Raw genomic sequence first — 23377 nt, 5'->3', positions numbered from 1 at the left:
ATATTAAATTTGAAAAGTTATGGAGACCATTTATTCAACATTTTCATATGATGTAATATGATCCTGTGCCAAGTACATTTGATTTCCCAGCTTTTAGCTTATGTATTTTGAGAGGACCGGAAGTGACGGCATTGATGAATACTTATTTTTGTGAGATATTATAAACAGCCCACTTTTTTTTTCCTTCTCTTTTGTTTGTTTTTTTTCTTTTATATTACTTATTAGTTATAGTTATTAGATTAGATTAGTTAGTTTTGCATTATATAATTTTTTTTTGTTTTTTTTTCTTTCTTTTTTCTGTTTTTTTTATATTATACATTATGAAATATTTAGATTTACTATGTCCATACATATATCTTATGGCTTATGTCTTGGTAAACTCATTTATATTGTAACTATTATGTATGTTTTTTTTTCATATGTAATGGAATGTGTATGTTGGTAATTTCTTTATCAATATATCATCTGTATTCTGTCCATATTACTAATATTAATAAAAAGATTTAGAAAGAAAGAAAGAAAGAAAGGAGTAGAGGGTTATGGGCTGAGTGCGGGTAGGTGGGACTAGGTGAGATTAAGGGTTCGGCACGGACTAGGAGGGCCAAGATGGCCTGTTTCCGTGCTGTGATTGTTATATGGTTATATGGTTAACTGTAAGTTTGTGTTTGTACAAAGGGGCGGACACCGGGCACCGCTACAGTGGCTGTACAAGGTGATCAACAACAATGGGTCCACGTACGTTCTGGACATTGGGGGGGGAGAGAGGGGGTTTTCAAGGTGGACTGACTCAAACCAGCCCATGTGGACTTGGCGCAGCCGGTCGAGGTTCAGGCACCGCAGCGCAGAGGCAGACCTCCCAAACAGAGGCTGATCAAGACTGTGGGCATTGGGAGGGGGTGTATCGCCGGTTCTGGGGGGGTGGGGTGGGGGGTTATGTGGCGACCCACTTTCTGCGCAGGCGAAAAGGCTCACAAATAGCCAGCGCTCGGGGGGAGACTTTGGTAATGCACCTCTGAAGTCATTTCTGCCCGGAGAGGGCGGGCGCTAGGGATTTAAATGGCAGCGCTGCGAAGTTTGAATAAACCAGTCTCGATACGACTTACCGACTGCGTGTCGTTATTTCAGCACTGTGTGTAGCACATCGCTATAGTTCTATCATTTGCACATCCTCTTGCTTCCAAGATGCACGCCAGCACAACCCCCTCCCGAGTAGCATTCTTCACATACTTCAAAAACCCTCTTAGATACATATTATGGATTCCATCTTATCAAAGCGCTAAGGGAATCCTGCTCAGTAATACAGAAGTTTAATTCCTGTCCTCACTAATATATTGTTGCTCTCGCATCTTATTACAGTCTGTTTTTCTAATTACTGTTGACTATTGGGAGGCCTGTAGTTTGGATTTCAAAGTGACTGCCCCTATCTTATTCCTAAGGTCTGCCTTCATTAGGTGATACTCTAGGATCTCCTTCTTGAGTAATGCTTTAATGATTTTCCTGATCAATGGTGTAACACTCCCTCTTAGGCATATCCCTTTGTAATGTCTGAAACATCTATATCCTAGAGTATTAAGCTCTCAGCTGACCTTCCCGCAAACATGTTTCCATAATTGCAACATTATGATAATCACACATGGTGATCCATGCTCCTGGTTCATTTGTCTTGCCTGTGTGGCTACTTGAATTAAAGCAAATACAGTTCAGCCTGCTGGCCCTCTCCCTTCTGTTTGTCGGAACTTCCCACTGGTCTTGTTTATGTACGAATCATTATTCCCACTTCCCCTCCCTCCCTACCTGCTGCCTTCCTCTCATTAGGACTTTCCTGTCTCCTGGCAGCTCGTGCTCCTACACCTTGCCCTACCTTTTTATTCTGCCAGTATTTAGTCTCTTGTGTCTCTACCTGCTGCACTGTTATTTGGGATCCCAGTACCCTGCTTTGCTAGTTTAAAGATCACAAACTTTGAGGTTCTGCTTTTCAATTCCTTAGATTTGCTTTGCAGGGATCACATCTCTCCTCTTACTTAAGTCATTTATACCAAGCTGGACTGTGACCTCTGACTGCTCACCTTCGCCTTTGAGAATCTTGTGTACCTGCTCTGAGAAGTCATTGAGCCAGGCAACTGGGAGGCAACATACTATACTGGAGTCTTGCTATTAGCCACAGAAATCTCGGTCTGCCCCCCTGACAGTTGGGTCTTTGATTGCTATTGCTCATCTAGTCTTTATTACCTCCTGTGGTGTGTAACAGAGTAAGTAATGATGGCATCAGTGCAGTGGCTGCTGCTTTCCTCTGAAAGTAAACTCTAGCTCTACTGCCCTCTCCACCTCCCCCAACCTAATAATACCACCACCAACTAATATCCAGTTCGAGGAAGCGCCACTGGGGTCCTGCAGTGCTTATCCTTCCTGATGTTGTCTGCTGTCTGGCTGAATCTGTGGTGTGACCATTTTATCTGTGTTCTTATCTTTTGACACTTTCTGCTTCCTATAGGCTCTTTGTGAGTCTAAGTGTAGTTCATGTTGATCTTTGCAGTTTCAGAGGAGCTGCAGCTACAGTTTTCTTTCCAGGGTGAGACTGCATCTTGTTGTCTGAATCTTATTGATACGCCCAAATGGTGGTACTGTTGCAGGAAGTGGCAGATACTGGTAATTTTGTCTATAAGCTGAAGTTAAATGTGAGGTAAATTAGAGCCAAAATTGGGTTGGTCAAAGAAGACAGGGTAGTGGTGGTGGGGTTTTAAAAAAATTAATTTTAATGAGTTTTTGCAATGCAACAAAACAAAAAGAAGTGGTTTATACAGTGCAAAACAGACATATCAATGTACAGTTCATAACAATTAAGAAAAGCACTCATAGTAGAATCGCATAAAGTTAGTTACCACCCATCCTCCCACTACCCAACTCCAAGCCAGCCTTACGATATATAAAAAAAAGTTGATCAGAAATATATCACCGCAGAGCTATATTTATAAAAAGGAGGTATATTGCCTACTACCTAATCTAAAATATGTTTACATATTAAAAAACCCCATAAATTTTAACAGTATGGAGCTGGAAGTAAGGGATTTAAATGCAAAAGAGAAAAAAAAGGGAGGGATGCACCTTTAATCTAAATGGGAATTATGAAAATATTCAAGATAAGCTCTCCACACGTTTTGGAACTTTATATTCGAATTAAATGAATAATGAATCTTTTCAAGGTCTAAGCAGGACATAATATCTCTAAGCCATTGAGCATGAGTGGGTGTGGCAGCATCTCTCCACCTAAGAAGGACTACTCGTCTGGCCAAAAGAGAGGCGAAAGACAATGTATGATGCTTAGTCGGAGTTAAATGCAAGTCAGCTTCTCCCGAGGTACCGAAAAGAGCAATCAGAGGGTTAGGTTCCAAATAGCAATTAAGTATGTGAGATAAAGTTTAAAAAAAATCTCTCCAGAATTTCTCCAAGCTAGGACAAGCCCAATACATATGAATAAGAGAGGTCTTGCCCCCTTTACACTTATCACAACAGGGACTAATATCAGGATAGAACCACGACAATTTAGTTTTAGACATATGAGCCCTGTGTACCACCTTTAACTATAAAAGGCAGTGGCGAGCACATAGAGAAGTTGAATTAACTGACTTGAGAATTGAATCCCAAACCTCATTGGACAAAGAAAAATTTCAATCATGCTTCCAGTCAGTTTTAATTTTGTCGAAGTGGGCTCGCTCGTTAACATATATCAAATGGTAGAAATTAAACCTGTACCTAATGGATTCATATGAAGAAACAAATCCACAACATTTTTAACGGGTACCTTAGGAAAGTTTGGTATTAGAGAGTTGATAAAATGTCTAATTTGGAGATAGTGAGTGTTAGGTAGGCAGTTCAAAAACAGTTGTTCAGAAGTTGCAAAGCGCTTATCTATGAAAAGATCTTCAAAACACCTAATTGCCCTTTCTTTGCCAGTCTAGAAATGTTAAATCCTTCATGGAAGGCTGAAAAAGATGATTATGTAGAATAGGACTAGAGAGAGAAACCGTGAAGCCCATGATGTTTTCTGAACTGAGCCCATATTCTCAGAGCGTGTCTGATAACCGGATTAACAATGGCAAATGGCAAGGAAGTGCGGATCCAAGAAGTGTGGAGATAGAGAGAATTTTATTAGAGTTGCCATCCATATTGGGCAGTTAACCAAAAGATAAGAGAATGAATGTTGGCTGCCCAGTAATATAAATGAAAATTGGGCAAGGCCATACCACCTACCTTTTTAGGTTTTTGAAGATAAGCTTCTTTAGTCTGGGTCATTTGCCCTTCCATAGATAGGACGAAATAATAAAATCTAATGAATCAAGAAAAGGTTTAGAAATAAAAACTGGTAAAGATTGAAATAAGTATAAAAATTTAGGAAGAATAAACATTTTAACAACATTAATTTGACCTATCAAAGACATGGACAAGGGTGACCACTATGTTTTGTATGATTTAAAAGATTAGTGAAATTTTCTCCGAAAAGATACTTACAATTTCTTGTTACTGTAATGCCAAGGTAAGTAAATTAATTATTTACTACTTTAAAAGGGAGGTTATTAAATTCTAATGATTGTTATTCTTTATTTATTGGAAAAAGTTTGCGTTTATATAAATTATGTTTGTATCCGGAAAGCTGGCTAAATTTGTTAAGGAGTGAAAACATTGGGGATAAGGAGGTAGTCAGATTTGATATAAAAAGTAAAAGATCATTAGCATAAAGCTCAACTTTATGCTCAACATCCCCCCTCCAAATCCCCGTCAATTCAGCACAACTTCGAAACGCAATTGGCAATGGCTCTATAGCCAAATCGAAAAGTAAGGGACTTAAAGGACACCCTTGCCCGGTGCCAGGTTTAAGATTAAAAGGTTGGGATTGTTGAGAATTAGTCAAGACAGAAGCAGTGGGGTGTGAATATAACAATTTAATCCTCATAATAAAACTTTGTCCAAAATCAAATTTTTCTAAAACTGCAAAAAGATTAAGCTTTCTCCACATTTAGGGAAGTGACACATTCAGGAATCTACCTAATGGACACCATATATTTAAAAAAGGGAGATGATTGTTAATATATCCAGTTTGGTCTTTAGAAATAATTAAAGGTAGAAAGTTCTCCAAACTGCAGGCCAAAATGTTACCAAAATTTTAACATCAACATTTACCAAAGAAATTGGCCTGTACGAGGGACACTCGATTGGATCTTTATCTTTTTTGGCTAAAAGAATGATACATGCCTCATTAAATGATGCTGGCAATTTACCATGTTTAAACGAGTCAGTTAAAATTAACATTAATTTAGGTGAAAGCATGAGGAGAATGATTTATAGATTTATAGAATTTATAGAACCCATCAGGTCCAGGAGATTTACCAGATTGCAGTACAGAAATAGCTGATGATATTTCCTCTAGTGAAATTGGTGCATTCAATTTTGCTTTAAGATCGGGATAAAGTTAAGGAATATTTAAACTATTTAAAAAACGCTCGACAGAAATATCATTTAGGGATTCAGAAGTATAGAGTCGAGAGTATTAATTTTGGAATGTATCATTAATTTCAGAATGATTCAGGGTAATGTTCCTATTTTCCATTTGAATTTTTGTAATATGTTGTTTAACTTAAGAGCATCTTAGTTGGTTGACTAAAAATTTACTGGATTTATCACCATAAATATAAAACTGGATGTTACTTTCCAAAAGTTGGCATTCAGTTGGGTGAGTGGAAATAAGGTCAAACTTAGTTTGAAGTTCCACTCATTTCTTATACAGCTCCAGATTTTTAGTCTGGGCATATAGTTGGTGTATTGCTTTAATTTGATTAACCAGATCTAATCGCTCTTTATGAGTCTTTCTATTCAAATTCACAGTATATGAAATTATTTGACCCCTTAGGTATGCTTTTATAGTGTCCCAAACAATCTGACTTGAGGTTTCAGATGACGTGTTAGTATTTAAAAAAAAGTTATTTGGTCCTCCGTAAATTTTACAAAATCATTATCTGACAACAAGGTCAGATTAAAACACAAATGTTTATTCATTTGGGGGAAACCAGGAAGAATTATAGACAGGATGACTGGGGCGTGATCTGAAATCAATATTCTCCGATAGTCACAAGAGCGATCAGATGGAATCAACTGATTATCAATTAAAAAATAATCAATTCTAGTAAAAGTATGATGAACATGTGGAAAAAAAACTCTCACATTTGGATGAAGAAAACACCATACATCCAGGATACCATAATTAGAAAGGAAAGACTGAATTGATAAAGCAGATTTACTTGGTAATCTAGGAATAGAGGATGATTGATCCAAAACCGGATCTAATCAACAGTTAAAATCACCACCCAATATGAGAGAATATGAACTCATCTCAGGCAATAAAGAGAAGAAGCGATCAAAAAACTCCATATCATCCGAATTGGGGGCATATAAAATAGCCAAGACTACCAGTGTGTTGTATAATTTCCCCGAGACAATAATAAAATGACCATTTGTATCAGATACTTTATTATGAAGCTCAAAGGGAGCATATTGATTTATAAGAATTGAAACTCCCCTGGTTTTAGCCTGAAAGGTTGAATGGAAGTGCTGCCACACCCATCTAGATATAAGGCAAGAGTTACCAGAACTCTGAATGTGTGTTTCTTGCAAAAAAAAATTGCTGTGTTAAGCTGTTTAAGATGTGAAAACACCTTCCTTTTAACAGGATAGTTCAATCCCTTAACATTCCAGCTTACAACATTCAATGGACTAACCATTGTCCTTTAAAAAAATATAGGATAGAAGACATAAGCATTGTCTGAAATTCAAGTAACAATTCTGGGGCAAAAGTGTAAAACAAGAAAAACAGGACAGAAAAACGTCCTGAATAATACAAATGTCTAAAGGTTCTATGAATAATATTGACATTAGAGTTCCACCCCCCCAAACCCCAGAACAAGAAAGCTACCAAAAAACGGCAGCAAGCTCTTCAAAAAAAAATGTCACCCCGTAATTCCAATTCCTGTTTCTTAGCATCATCATTATTAGCTCCATTTTGTATCAGTTACAAAAAACGAAACTTTTAGCACTACAAACTAAGGTTTTACAAAGTGAAAAGAACAACCATTCCACCGAAATTTGATATGTTTAAGTCAAGATAATAATCCAAAAAAAAGTTATGAGCTAGTGCTTCAGAAAAAAATATAAAGACAAGTAAACAGATTTTACCCAATAACCTACCCACAAAAAACTATGAAAAAAAATTTACTGACTTAAGAAAGATTGGGGGAAAAAACCAGGAAAAAAAAGTACTTCTCCGCCAGTATAAGTCATCAGACAAAACCAGAGAGAGTTGAAGCCACAGGGAGGTCATCAATAAATTTCTGAGCATCTGAAGTCGAGTTAAACCACATTTTGTCTCCACTAGTAAGAATTATTTGGAGGTGAGCTGGAAATCGAACGGAAGGCCTGAATCCGCGATAATATAGTTCTTTCATAACTCCTTTAAACTCAGCTTGCAGACTCAGAACTTGGGGAGCATAGACCTCAACAACACAAATTGGTTTACCCTTATTTTCCAGCTTTCCTCTCTGACAAGCTTCTTTAATGAGGAAATCTTTTGTCTGGTAGCGATGAAAACATAATTACAGGACGTGGCATGTGTCCTGGGTCCGGGATAGGTCCTGAAGTGCGGTGAGCTCTGTCTGTCTTGGGTGAGGTGAGAAGTATTTTGTTCCTGAAAATTTCACTTAGCAGAGAGAGAAAAATTCGACAGAAGATCCATGTTCGATATGTTCTGGCAAGCCGAAAATACGCAGATTTTGACGTCTGCTCCGACTTTCCAAATTAGTAACTTTGGATAATAACTTGCTGTTATGATCTCTTAAGTCGGAACAAACGCTTTCCAGCTCTTTAACACGGCAGTCTAATATATCCATAGTAGTCTCGAGATGTGATACGCATCAGGCATGATCCTCCACCGTGGATGTAATGTAATCCAATTCCGAATTCACCAAACTAATAGAAGACTTAAATTCAGTTATTATCTCCTGTCTATGCTGCTCCAAAATCAAGGTAATATTCTCGCCTGAGGGGCCAGCGGCAGTAATTTCTTTCTTCCCCAATTTAGTGGTCTTTGAAGCCATCGCAAAACAGGTGTATTTGCAGGCAGATAGGAGAATTAAAAAGTTTTAACAGTTTAGAGTGGGGAAAAAAGGGAGAGAAGGAGTGCGATAGCTTTTAGTGACTAAAGTTTAAGGGGGGGTTGTTTTTTTGACTGAAGGTGGCGGTGTTTAGGATCAGTGCTGGGACCACATTAGTAATATGCATACATATAGATATTTATATGGATTTAAATAAATTGGTTGGAATTTCGGGTAGAGTAGTAGAATGTGGAGTTTAATCCTGACAAGCACAAGTTAACCCATTTTGAGAAGTCAAATGCAAGATGAAACTTCAGGCCATCCTCTATTAGGAAACAAGTTCCACTTCTACAGTAAGTCAGAAAATAAACAAATTCACTTTGTAGTAATTATCCCTCTATAATATGTAGGACTAATTTTTAAAAAAAGAACAATTACTGAAAGTGGAAAGAAAATAACTAGTTCTTCAGCCTGTAGGAATATACTTAGGCCAGCTTATTTGAACTTAATGTTATAGAAGCTCATTTCTATGTAGAGGTGTTCATAAGTCTAGTGTTTTTCAACCCTGCCATTGCTTTTTGAAAGTGGCAATACAAGTGGATAGAATGGTAAAGAAGGTGTATGGCATGTTTTCTTTCCATTGGGAGAATGAGTATAAAAGTTCAGAAGTTGCAGCTTTATTAAAAACTTTCAATAGGCTAAATCAGAATTGAGTTTAATATTGCTGGCAAATGTCATGAAATTTGTTGTTTTGCGGCAGCAGTACATTGCAATACAATATTTAAAAAAAATCCTATAAATTACATGAAGAAATGTATATTAAAAATTAAGCTAAAATAAGTAGTGCATTGTCCATTCAGCAGCGATCTGATGGAGGAGAGGAAGAAGCTGTTCCTGAAGTGTTGTGTGTCTTCAAGCTCCGTAATACCACCCTGATGTAACAAAGAGAAGAGGATATGTCCTGGGTCCTTTCTGAGGCATAGCCTTTTGAAGATGTCCTTGATGTTGAGGAGTCTAGTGCCCGTGATGTGCAACTTTCTCAATATTTTCCGATCCTGTGCAGTGGTCCCTCCATACCAGACAGTGATGTAACCAATTAGAATGCTCTCCACTATACATCTGTAGAAATTTGAGAGTCTTTGGTGACATCAATAGGTTCATTAGGTACGTTTAATGTCAGAAATGTATACAACATAAATTGTGATCTTCTTTTTCTTTGCAACCATCCACTAAAACAGAGGAGTGCCCCAAAGACTGAATGGCAGTTTAAAGTCAGAGGCCCCCCAGCTCCCACCTCTCACGCACAAGCAGCAGAAAGACAATGACCCCCCCCACCAGCAAAAAAAACATTGGTGCCATCCACTGAGCACTCAAGCGTGCAGCAAAGGATCAGTAAAGACACAGACTTGCAGTACCCCAAAGACTACTCGTTCACCCAGTAGTTCAACATACCACAGGCTTTCTCTGTCCCTAATAGGGGAAACAAATGTCCGCATTTCACAGTGAGAGGGGAGACTTAACAAACAACTTGCTGATTTATGATGTTAAAAGTCTGTTATATCACTTTTGCAGAGTTCCACGCCCAGTGAATCGACGCTGAGGCTTTGTCTCTGGACACACAGCCAGTAGCTAACCTGCTGCTCTCGATGTTCCTTGTTCTCCCGTGACTCCTCAGTCAGAGGCACTGGCCTTGAATTAGCTTGTCTCCAGAGCCGCAACAATCTGGCACCCTGAAGGTGTGCTAGTCTTCCAGGCCGCACCCTTGTGATATCAAAAAACATACCAATTCTCCTCAAACGCTTCATAATTTACAGTCAGTGTTGCTGCCTTTGTAATTGCATCAATATATTGGACCCAGGATAGATCTTCAGAGATGTTGAAACCCAGGAGTTTGAAACTGCTCACCTGTTCCACTGCTGATCCCTCAATGAAGACAGATGTTTGTTCCCTTGACTTTCCCTTTCTAAAATCCACTATCAATTCTTTGGTCTTATTGACATTGAGTACAAGGTGGTTATTGCGACACACAACTAACTGACTCCTATACACCACATTGTCACCATTTGAAATTCTGCCAACAATGGTTGAGTCATTGGCAAATCTATAGATGGATGTGAGCTGTGCCTAGCTAGACGGTAGAGCAGTGAGCTAAGTATGTATCCTGAGGTGCGCTAGAGTTGTCAGTGAGGAGGAGGGGTTATTTCTAGTCTGCACTGGCTATAGTCTCAGTATGGAAGTCAAGAATCCAGTTGCAGACGGAGGTACAGTAGCCTAGATTTTGGAGCGTTTTGATCAGTACTAAGGGTATGATGGTGTTGATCAGAGCTGTAATCAACTGGGATTTCTATGCACTTTTTTGGTCACCACATTTGGAGAGCTTGCTGAGGAGGTTCACTAGTATGTTACCTCTGTTGGAGTGTGTTAGTTATAAGAATTGGTTGGCCAAAATTTGTTTTTTCTGGACGATTAGACTCCTGATAGAAATAAATATCACATATTCATCTCATCTGCAGAGCCTTGATAAATTGCAGTTGCCAAAATCAGAACCCAAAAACGGTTGTCAAGTTGGGGTGTGACTATGCTTTTTCAGTTATTCAGTGTATCCTTGACATGATTGTTAATGTATTTAACTATTCCTAATGTGCATTTCAAATATCTACACACAACTGTAACTATTAGATCTGCAGAAGAACTACAAAGTCATTACATTTTAAGACGCAGTTGCTCTAATACAGTAAAATTATTCCATTTGGTGTGACTAGTGGCCAAACTTGGGATCTGAGTAAGTATTTTGCAGCTGTTGGATTATGAAGTATTAAAGAAACTTTACTGCAAAAAAAATAATTGTAACTTTTTGTTCAGGTACTGACAAAATGGGTGAACAGCGTAGCAAAAACCTCCTGGTCCAGCTGGGGCCAAAAATGCAGGCATATCCAGAAGAGCTGATCCGACAGCGCCGTTCACATGATGGTCTTACAGAGTATCTAATTCGCTGGAACGTGCTGAGTATAGATGACAGCGGAGGTGGAGGCAGCAGCAATGGAGGAAGCAGTTCTAGTGACAACAAAGCAGACAATATTTTAATGTGGATGTCAGCTGAAGATGTATATGCCAATTGTCCCACTCTCCTGGGGAAACGGAAACCTGAGAGTCAGAGAGTGAAAGTTGAACAAGAGCCAGTGAATGTTGACTCTGATGTCACGTTTGATGATGTAGAGTTACTTGACATGAAGGAGGATGTCAAACACTTGGTGCAAAGAGCAAGGCGGCAGATGTCTCGCAAATCTGGACCAGACTCATCCCTGAATATTTCGCACACAATTCATGTTCTGAGTGCCTATGCTAGTATTGGTTCACTAGTTGGGGTGTTTAAAGAGACGGGAGCTTTGGATGTGCTTATGGAGTTACTCTGTAACAAGGAAACGCAAACACGCAGGAGTGCTGGAAAGATGCTTCGAGCCCTTGCTTCACATGATGCAGGTAGGATGTTCATTATTAAACACTTCAACCACTGTATGTTTGACTTGGTAATTCCAATTTGGAAAGGTCTGAATGCAGACTAGAAGAACACATTCTGCCTGGATAGTACAACTCAATAGTATTAATATCAATTTTTTTCAACTACAGATAATCCGCACTGAATGTGCTCTTTTCTCTGTCCATCTAGTTACATCTGCCTATCAATCGTATGCTACACTTTTTGGTTCTCTTATCTCTTTTTCAAAATGGTTCTTATTGTCCCTTTTCACTCCCTTATCTGGTTCTACATCATCTTTGTTAGTTATTGGATTCTACCATATGTGGGATCTTGTTTTCACTTGTCACCTTTTCAGCCTTTGTCTCTATCTCCAATCTCCTCTCACCTGGCTCAATCTGTGCCTTTTTCTTTCCTCTACATTGAAATTGGTCTGTTCTCTTTTTTCCAAAATGAACTAATTCATATTTTCCCACATTGAATTCCAATATTTTGACCGCATGCACAAACCAATCTCTAGAAAAATTGTCTATTTGCTTTTCCACTTAGTTTTGTCTTGTCTGAGTACCATACATTTTCTTGGTTCTTCTAAGTCAAATTTAAACCTTTGTAATTTCAACATTGATCCCCATGGTATGCTTCTGGTCACATGCTGCCAACATGAAAATGGTCTTTACTGCTACTTGTTTTCTGCCCATTAGCCAATCCCCTGTCCATACTAATGTGTTAGCTCCAACACATGATGTCTTAATATTACATCCAATAATCAGTTGCTTCTCTGGTTGCATAAGCATACAAAATGCTTTTTATTGATATGTTTGTGCAATTTGCGATTAGCATTAAATTCAGTATAATCAGTATTTGTTTAAAATATCCTACAAGCCAATATTGAACAAAAATACAATATTCAATATTTATGTTGAGTAAGTAGTTCGATCCATACAAACTTTCACTTTTTTTCAAGGAAGCCTATGCAATCATTTAGCCCTTTGTCTATTGCTGTGTTTCCTTCCAGGATATTAATTCTTTTCTACACTCCTCAACAGTAATTCTTCTTCTTCTTCTTGTGTTGTTTTATGGCGGTTGGCAAACCAGCTTTAAGGTGCATTATTACTGTCATCTACTAGACTGGAGTGTGGATTGTTTGATAAACAGGACGAATGAAAAGAATTGCATTCCCTAAGTTCTATATAATAAACCAGAGTCTTTCAGATACTTCATGATATTGGTCTGTATTTCTCTTGAACTCCCACTTAAAATGTCTTCTATACCCACAGCAGTTATTTTGTTTATCTTAAGCGCTCCTATTGTCTTCACTCTTTCTCTTTGAATCTTCTTACATTTTATCAATACATGTTCAACTGTTTCTGGTTGATTACAGTATTCACACAACCCAGTTGGATGTTTCTCTATTTTGTATAATGTGTAATTAAGACTTGTGTGACCAATTCTTAAACGACTGATGATCACTTCTATCTTTCTATGCCCACCTGATATTCTTTGGTATCTGACTTGCCTTTGTATTTTGTACAGTTGTCTCCCTGTTTCACTCTTATCCCAGTGCTTCTGCCATGTCTCCTCAAAACGTGTTTTTATAATGCTTTTGACTTCCCTTTTGCTTAGAGGGACTTGGACCTCTATTATAGACGATTTGAATGATTGTTTAGCTACAATGTCCACTTTTTCATAACCCTCCACACCACAATGAGCAGGAACCCAAAGGAAGCTTACTTCTACCCCATTTTCGGTCAGTGTGTGTAACTTGCATAGAATCTCCAATAAAATATCCTGTCTACTTTCTGATTTTCTTGATTTGATAGAGGTTAATGCAGATAAACTGTCTGAACAAATTACAGCCTCTTTGACATTATTTTCTTCTATCCAAGATAATGCACTCAATATTACCATTAATTCTGTTGTATACACTGATAAGTGGTTTGATATTCTTTTTCTAATGCTAGTTTCGCACTGGGGAATGTAGTCTGCAATACCTGTGTGGCCAGGGTCTTTTGATCAATCTGTAATTATTACTAATTCGTTTCTAAAATGCAGGTCTATATATTCTTGTACTATCAGTTTGATTCCACAGTTAGACTTCTTAAAAAGTTGTTGCAGGTTTATATCCACTGTATGTATTGTAAAGAGCCATGGAGGAACATCAGATAATGGAACTGTAGGGGTATATTCTATCTCATGTAGAACATATTTTTGTGCTGCTGCATCCCCAATTCATCCAAAGCTATTATAATTTGAATTATTATGTTCCCAGCAGTCTTTTAATATAGCTTTAGCTGGATGTGAATAGTTATGCCCCATGATGTTAACCCAGTAATGTAGCATTAGCTTTATTCTTCTAAGTCTTAATAGCATTTCCCCCATTTCGACTTGAAGAGCTGATACAGGTGATGTTCTGAATGCACCACTACACATCCTGAGGGCCTGAGCTTGCTCAACATCCAGCATTTTTAAATTACTTTTTGCAGCTGACATGTATGCTACACGTCCATAATCCACTGTAGCCCTCATGCAGTAACCTGCTCACACTCCAATCCTGTCCAGCAAGACACCTCAATGTTGTTTATTTTTTTTACATTTGTTTGTAATTTTCTCAATTTTCTTTTTCCATGTAAGTTTCTTATCGAGTAACAAACCGAGGAACTGGATTACCTACACCTGCTCTAATTTTTGTTCATATAATTTCATGGAAACTGGTTTGTGGTTTCTTAAGAAACATATCACTTATGACTTACTTAGACAATTTGAAACCCCATTTATTTGTCCACTCCTCCACTTTATTAATTGCATCTTGCATTTTCCTTTGTATATAAATTAAATTTCTTCTCACCCATAAAGCCCCATCATCTGCATATAAGGATTTCCCCACACTATGTTCAACTTGCGCAAATATGTCATTTATCATTATGGTAAATAGTAATGGACTGCAGACACTACCTCATTGTGTTCTGTTTTCAACCAAGTATGTTCTGGAGTACTCTGCTTCCACTTTGAGTTGAATTGTTCAACCAAAAAGAAAGTCTGGAACCCAGTTATATAACTTTCCTTCCACCCCTAATTCTTTCAATTTAATTAACTCCCTCTTTCCAGAGCATATCATATGCCTTTTCTATGTCGAATAATACCGCTAGGACCATTTCTCGATTTGTTTGAGCCTTCCTAATTTCAGATTCCAAGCTAAATATTGAATCTACTGTAATTCTTCCTTTGCGAAAACTGCTTTGATAGGGAGAAATAAGACTTTTTTTCTAGGAAGTATGTAAGCCTATCAGTTATTATTTGTTTCATAAGTTTACCTAGCTGTGACGGTAATGCAATTGGTCTATAGTTTGTTGGGTCTGATGAATCTTTACCAGGTTTAATTATTGGAACAATAACAGAATGTTTCCATGCAGATGGAATTTTACCTATTTCCCATATATTATTAAACAGTCTGTAGAACTAGAAGTGCACTTCTTGATAATTGCTTCAGCATTATACTCCATACTTGGTCCTTCCCAGGAGAAGTTGGCCGCACATTCACAATGGCTCTTTCTATTTCTGTTATGCTAATAGGTGTATCCAGCACTTCTGATGTTGCCCTTTTGTCCGTCATTCCTGAATTTTGCTTAAGCCTCTCCTCCTTTTGCTGTCTAGCCTCAACTGTCAAATTTTCCGAGCTATGTATGTTAACAAAAATTTTTGCCAATATTTCTGCTTTTTCTTCATTGTTAATTGCCATTTTGTCCTTGCGCTTTAGCACAGGAATCTCTTTACTACTACTTATACCATTCATTTTCCTTATCATGCTCCATATTTCAGACAGTTGAGTTTCTCTTCTAATTTTGTTACAATATTGTTTCCAGTATGCTCGCTTTGCTTGTCTGATTATTTTCCAAACTACTGCTTGTTCTCTTTTATATTGTATTAATGTTTCTACCGAATGTTGTCTTTTTAACACTTTAAGTGCTTTATTTCTTACTTTTATGTTCTACTACATTCACAATTCCACCATGGAACACTTTTCCTCTCTCCTCTACCTTTACTTCTTGGAATTGTTTCTTCTGCTGAATTTATAATTGCTGTATTTATAATTTATAATTTATGATTTATAATTTATCATTCATTTCATCGGTATTCAATATATTTCCATCTAAAATCTTTATACAGTTTACTTCACTTTTTTGAAATATCTCCCAATCTGCCTTATTTAGTTTCCACTTTGACACTCTAGGTCCTTTATTTTGTTCTATTTTAATCTGAATTCTTGTGAGTATGGGATAGTGATCACTTCCTACTGTAGTTTGTTTTAATACGTTCCAAGTACTGATCCCTGCTAATTCCTTACTTAAAAATATTGTCTATTGCGGATTCTGTGTTTTGGGAAATATTATACCTTGTACCTTCTCCATTATTTATACGTACCAATTTTTCATCATCCATAAATTCTTCTATCACTAATGTGTTTTCATCAGTATTTTTACATCCTTATAGTGTACTGTATTGAAATCCCCATGCCATATTACTTCCCCTTTCATCCCACCACCCACTGTATTTAATGTATCTTTGTTTAATCTTCGACATGGATTATAATAATTTATTATTACCAAGCTTTCTCTGCCTATCCAAATTTTGATTATTATTGATTCATATTTCTGCCCTATGTTGATTATATTATACCTCATCCCACTGGTTATAAATATTGCTACTCCTCCACCATTGCCATTACTTTGATCCTTCTAATAGCTGTATATCCTTGTAAAACAAAATCTAATTGTGGTCTCAACCATGTTTCCTTGTATACATAAAATCTGAGGTTTTCCCTTAAGTTCTGATACATACTTCTTTAATTCTTGACCATTTGCGATAAGACTCCTTGCATTCCATTGTAAAATATATACTGCCATTAAAATCCCGCCTCCCCGCCTGTGAACTGTTTGATCCTCCATTCAGTGTTTCTTTAACTACTTCCCACCTAAACCCTGTGATACCAAAGTATTTTTCTGCAGACTTGACTATAATTTTAATTTTTTTGGTTCTCTGGTCTGTTTGTGCTGAACAGTTAATTGCATCTACCATAAACAGTATGAAATTCTTTCTACTCATTATTAGTGTATCCTTATTTATCCTATTACAGCCTTTACAGTTCACTGGTTTATTATTCCCTATATTTGTTTGCTTGATAGCCTTCTCCTTTTCAGCAATTCCTTTCACTGCCTCTGCGTAGCTAATCCCTTGACTTACTTTAACATATTGTATCCCAGCTGCCTTCTTGCTATTAATGCACCCTTAATAAGCTGGACTGTGTTCCCCACCACAATTGCAGCATTTCAGCTCAGCTCCCACCTCACATTTCCTGTATTCACGTTCTCCAGCGCATCTCCCACGTCTTTGTTTCCCTCTGCAAACTGCCACAATGTGCCCGAATTTCTGACATTTAAAGCATCTTAAAGGCAGTGGTATATATATTCTGACCTCATAACACATATGCCCTTAATAACCTTTAGTTGGCAATCTTTCTTCATCAAAGTTAATCATAACCGATAAACTATCACACTTTTTCTCGTTTCTTGTAACGTTCAAACATTTGGTCTCAATAATTTTTGCTCCTTTTATGTTCTGTTTAATCTCATGCATAATCACTTCTGTTGGTATTCCCGAAATAACTGCTGTAGTCCACTTTCTATTGTTGGATATTGAACATTGTACTTTTCTGCTGTCAAGTTTATTTAATCTTATCACTTTGCCTTGCTGAGCACTATCCCGACAAATCACTAATAGCGATCCATTTCTTAATACCTTTGCTCTTTTGACCTCGCCTATAACTTTGTTGATTATCTTTGTCAAATGAATGGGGTTCCAATCATCAAATGACGCCCCGTCTTCGCTCAGTTTTCTCATTGCTTTAACCTCATCTTCTTTCCATTGTTTTGCTATCCTACTTTGGTCATCCCCTGACTCCTTAGAGTTTGACATCTCATACCTCTGCTTTCTTGCTTTTTCCACCATTCCTCTTTCCCGCCGACCTTCTTCTCTAACTCACTCCCCGAATCTTCACTTCCTCCTGCCATCCTTCGTCCATTCGCAATCTAGTTGTTTAGCCAACCGCCGTCCTTCCTCTTCTGTGCTCCTCCTAATCCCCCCATCTCAACAGTAATACTAAATCTTTGCCCATTTATCTGTTCCTGACTTCTGCCAATGAGAATAATTTATATCTGATCTGTCAAGATCTCCTTGTTCACATCAATTAAACCTCCCATTAATTTTGAGTTCCAAAGATTAGTGAGCCTCTGGGAATCTTGGCTGGAACGGTTGTAAGCATGAGACTATATTGGGAGATTTAGGTGCAAAGCGATGGATCCCAAGCAGCTCCTATGGAAGTATGATGGGTAAGTGCAGTATTGTTGGCACCCTTGTAAAGCAGTAGACAAAATGGCAAAGTTTTGCATTCAACTGCTGATACTTATAAAATAAACATGACCTATTCCTTTAATTTGAATTGAATGCAGTTTGGCTCTTATTTCAAATTTGTGGATGACACCAAGGTTGGGGTGTAATGGACACTCAAGTTGACTACCAAGGCTTGCAGCAGAATTTGGACCAGCTGGAAAAATGGCAGATGGAATTTAATGCAGACAAGTGAGAGTTGTTGCAGTTCAGTAGGACCACTGGTCTGACACAGTGAAAGGTAAAGCACTGAGCAGTACAGTAGAACATAATTCATGAATGTGACATCATGGGTTGATAGGGTTGTAAAGAAAACTGGCACATTGGTCTTAATAGATCAGGTATTGAGTACAGGACATTATGTTGAAATTGTATAAGACATGGGTGAGGCCTAATTTGGAATATCGCGTGCAGTTTTGGTCATCTACCTACAGGAAAAATGTAAGTAAGGTTGAAAAAATACAGAGAAAATATACAATGATGCTGCCGGCACTGGAGGACCTTAGTTACAAGGAAAGATTGAATAGATTAGGGCTTTATTCCTTGGAACGTAGAAGGTTGTGGAAAGTTTTAATAGAGGTATATAAAATTATGAGGAGTATAGGATAAAAGCAGGCTTTTTCCACTGAGGTTGGGTGAGACTACAGCCAGAGGGCATGGGTTAAGGGTGAAAGGTGAAAAGTTTAAGGGGACCTTAAGGGGAAACCTTCACTTAGAGGGCCACAAGTATGGAACGAGCTGCCAGCACAAGTGCTGCATGCAAACTCATTTTCAATGCATAAGAGAACTTCGAATAGGTACATGGATGGTAGGTATTATGGAGGGCTATGGTCCTGGTGCAGGCTGATGGGAGCAGGCAGTTTAAATGGTTAGGCAATGACTACGTAGAAACCTAGAAAATCTATAGTACAATACAGGCCCTTTGGCCCACAATGCTCTGCTGAATATATACTTAATTAAGAAATTACTTGGGGTTACCCATTGCCCTCTATTTTTCTAAGCTGCCTATACCTATCCAGGAGTCTCTTAAAAGACCCTGTCATTTCCGGCAGCCTATTCCACGCACTCACCACTCTCTGCGTTTATTTAAACAAAAACTTACTGCTGATGTCCCCTCTGTACCTACATCTAAGCACCTTAAAACTGTGCCCACTCGTGTTAGCCATTTCAGCCCTGGGAAAAAGCCTCTGACTTTCCACATGATCAATGCCTTTTGTCATTTTATACACCTCTATCAGGTCACCTCTCATCCTCTGCCACTCCAAGGAGAAAAGGCTGAGTTCAACCAATCTATTCTCATAAGGCATGCTCCTTAATCCAGGCAACATCCTTGTAAATCTCCTCTGCACCTTTTCTATAGTTTCCACATCCTTCCTGTAGTGAGGTGACCAGAACTGAGCACAGTACTCCAAGTGGGTTCTGACCAGGGTCCTATATAGCTGTGACATTACCTCTCTATTCTTAAACTCAATCTCACAGTTGATGAAGGCCAATACACCTTCTTAACCACAGAGTCAACCTTTGCTGCAGCTTTGAGTTTCCAATGGACTTGAACCCCAAGATCCCTCTGATCCTGCACACTGCCAAGATTCTTACCATTAATGCTATATTCTGCCATCATATTTGACCTACCAGAATGAACCACCTCACACTTATCTGGGTTGAACTCCATCTGCCACTTCTCAGCCCAGTTTTGCATCCTAGCAATGTCAGGCTGTAATCTCTGTCAGCCCTCCTCTCTGTCCACAAAACCTCCAATCTTTGTGTCATCAGCAAATTTACCAACCCAACCCTCCACTTCATCATCCAGGTCCCAGAACAGATCCCTGAGGCATGCCACTAGTTACTGGCCTCCAACCTGACGAATAGTTATCCACCATTACTCTCTGGCATCTCCCATCCAGCCACTGTTGAATCCATTTTACTACTTCAATATTAATACCTAACGATTGAACCTTCCTAACTAACCTTCCTTGTGGAACCTTATCAAAGGCCTTACTGAAGTCCATATAGACAACATCCACTGCTTTACCCTCATCAACTTTCCTCATAACCTCTTCAAAAAATTCAGTAAGATTGTTCAAATCATGACCTTCCACACATAAATCCATGATGACTGTTCCTAATCAGACCCTGTCTATCCAGATAATTATATATACCATCTCTAAGAATACTTTCCATTAATTTACCCACCACTGACATCAAACTGACAGGTCTCTAATTGCTAGGTTTACACTTAGAACCCTTTTTAAACAATGGAACCACATGAGGCAATATGCCAATCCTCCGGCACCTCTGTTTCTAATGACATTTGAAATATTTCTGTCAGAGCCCCTGCTATTTCTACACTAACTTCCCTCAAGGTCCTAGGGAACATCCTGTCAGGATCCGGAGATTTATCCACTTTTATATTCCTTAAAAGTGCCAGTACTTCCTCCTCTTTAATCGTCATAGTTTCCATAACTTCCCTACTTGTTTCCCTTACCTTACACAATTCAATATCCTTCTCCTTAGTGAATACTGAAGAAAAGAAATTGTTCAAAATCTCCCCCATCTCTTTTGGCTCCACACATAGCTGTCCACTCTGATTCTCTAAGGGACTAATTTTATCCCTCACTATCCTTTTGCTATTAATATAAATGTAGAAACCCTTTGGATTTATTTTCACCTTACTTGCCAAAGCAACCTCATATTTTCTTTTAGCTTTTCTAATTTCTTTCTTAAGATTCTTCTTACATTCTTTATATTCCTCGAACACCTCATTTACTCCATGCTGCCTATATTTATTGTAGATCTCTCTCTTTTTCCTAACCAAGTTTCCAATATCCCTTGAAAACGATGGCTTTCTCAAACTTTTAACCTTTCCTTTCAACCTAACAGGAACATAAAGATTCTGTACCCTCAAAATTTCACCTTTAAATGACCTCCATTTCTCTATTACATCCTTCCCATTAAAAAAATTGTCCCAATCCACCCCTTCTAAATCCTTTCGCATCTTCTCAAAGTTTTGCCTTTCTCCAATCAAAAATCTCAATCCTGGGTCCAGTCCTAGCCATAATTATATTGAAATTAATGGTATTGTGATCACTGGACCCAAAGTGCTCCCCAACACATACCTCTGTCACCTGAACTATTTCATTCCCTAACAGAAGATCCAACACTGCCCCTTCAGTAGTTGGTACCTCTATGTATTGCTGCAAAAAACTATCCTGCACACATTTTACAAACTCCAAACCATCCATCTCTTTTACAGTATGGGCTTCCCAGTCCATGTGTAGAAAATTAAAATCTCCCACAATCACAACCCTGTGCTTACTACAAATATCTGCTATCTCCTTGCAAATTTGCTCCTCCAATTCTTGCTCCCCATTAGGTGGTCTATAATACACCCCTATAAGTGTTACTACACCTTTCCCATTCCTCAATTCCACCCAAATAGCCTCCCTAGACGAGCCCTCTAATCTATCCTGCCAGAGCATCGCTGTAATATTTTCTCTGACAAGCAACGTAACACCTCCCCCTCTTGTCCCTCCGATCCTATCACACCTGAAGCAACGAAATCCAGGAAAGTTTAGTTGCCAATCATACCCCTCCTGCAACCATCTTTCACTAATAGCTACAACATCATATTTCCAGGTATCAATCCATGCTCTAAGCTCATCCACCTTTCTTACAATGCTCCTAGCATTAAAATAAATGCATTTAAGAAATTCTCCACCTCCTCCTCTGTTTTCTCTAACAGTACAAAGAACTTTATTGTCTTCTTTTCCTTTCTTCTCTCATATATCTGTTCCAACACTCTGGTTCCCCTCCCCCATCGTATCTAGTTTAAATCCACTGGACCCTCTTTAGCAAACCTACCTGCAAGAATATTTGTCCCCCTCCAGTTCAGATGTAATCCGTCCTGCCGGAACAGGTCCCACCTTCCCTGGAAAACTACCCAATTATCTATAAATCTGAAGCCCTCCCTCCTGCACCATGTCTTTAGCCACGTGTTGATCTGCACTATCTTACTATTTCTAAACCCACCTGCACTTGGCACTGGTAGCAATCCTGAGATTGCTATCCTGGAGGCCCTGTCCTTTAACTTGGCACCTAGCTACCTACGTCATTGGTCCCTACATGGACCACAACATCTGGCTGCTCACTCTCCCTCTTGAGAATACTGAGAACTCGATCTAAGATATCGCAGACCCTGGCACCAGGGAGGCAACAGACCATCTGGGATTCTCAATCTCTTCCACAGAACCTCCTATCTGTCCCCCTAACTATTGAATCCCCTATCACTACTGCTCTCCTCTTTTCCCTCCTTCCCTTCTGAGCTGAGGGTCCAGGCTCAGTGCCAGAGACGCAACCACTGCAACTTGTCGCTGGTAGGTTGTCCCCACCAACAGTATCCAAAACGGTATACTTATTGTTGATGGGAACGGCCACAGGGATGCTCTGCTCTTCCTGTCTATTCCCCTTCCCTCTCCTGACAGACACCCAACTAGCTGACTCCTAGGGGTGACTATCTCCCTGAAACTCCTGTCTATTTCTGCCTCTGCCTCCCGAATGATCCGAAATTCATCCAGCTCCAGCTCCCTAACACGGTTTGTCAGGAGCTGCAGCTGGATGCACCTTTTGCAGGTGTAGTCATCAGGGACAGCTGTGGTCGCCCTGACTTCCCACATACTGCAAACAGAGCACTCAACTGCCCTAACTGCTGCCTCCATTACCTACTCCTAAGCTAATTAGATTAATTAAAGGAGCTTACCTGGCCTTACTTCGCCTAGAGTGAAGTTCGTACTCAGCCTCTGCTCGCTTTTTAAATTCCCCTGCTGATCTCAGAGGCTGACCTTCATGCGCCTGGGCAGTCTAGCCTCTTTGCCCCGATCAGTTAAAAAAAAACTTCTCTCCGAGCTTCTTTTACCTCTTCCCTCTCTGCCTCTTGCTTCAATTTAAATATACACTACATCTACTGCTCTACCTTCATCAATGTGTTTAGTCACATCCTCAAAAAATTCATTCAGTCTTGTAAGGTACGACCTGCCTTTGACAAAGCCATGCTGACTATTCCTAATCATATTATGCCTCTCCAGATGTTCATTAATGCTGCCTCTCAGAATCTTTTCCATCAATTTGCCAACCACTGAAGTAAATCTCACTGGTCTATAATTTCCTGGGTTATCTCTACTCCCTTCCTTGAATAAGGGAACAATACCTGCAATCCTCCAGAACCTCTCCCGTCCCCATTGATGATGCAATGATCATTGCCAGAGGATCAGCAATCTCCTGTCTCGCCTCCCACAGTAGCCTGGGGTACATCTTGTCCGGTCCCAGAGAC

At 38.9% G+C, this 23377-nt stretch overlaps 1 protein-coding gene across 3 annotated transcripts in view; it reads left to right on the top strand.

Annotated features, from left to right (window-relative positions):
* The window catches only part of LOC132400977 (cullin-9), a 314674-nt gene that overhangs the window by 39321 nt on the left and 251976 nt on the right, over window positions 1-23377 (top strand). For all 3 annotated transcript variants that reach the window (XM_059982631.1, XM_059982629.1, XM_059982630.1), the window contains one exon: window positions 10998-11615. In XM_059982631.1, coding sequence (XP_059838614.1) covers window positions 11009-11615 — 607 coding nt within the window. In that variant the 5' untranslated portion in view covers window positions 10998-11008. The remainder of the gene's footprint in view (window positions 1-10997; window positions 11616-23377) is intronic.

The sequence above is a fragment of the Hypanus sabinus genome, chromosome 10 (assembly GCF_030144855.1).
Source record: "Hypanus sabinus isolate sHypSab1 chromosome 10, sHypSab1.hap1, whole genome shotgun sequence".
Classification (NCBI taxonomy): Eukaryota; Metazoa; Chordata; class Chondrichthyes; order Myliobatiformes; family Dasyatidae; genus Hypanus; species Hypanus sabinus.
The sequence above is the reverse complement of the archived record's forward strand: the minus strand, read 5'-3'. Positions and strand labels throughout refer to the sequence as shown.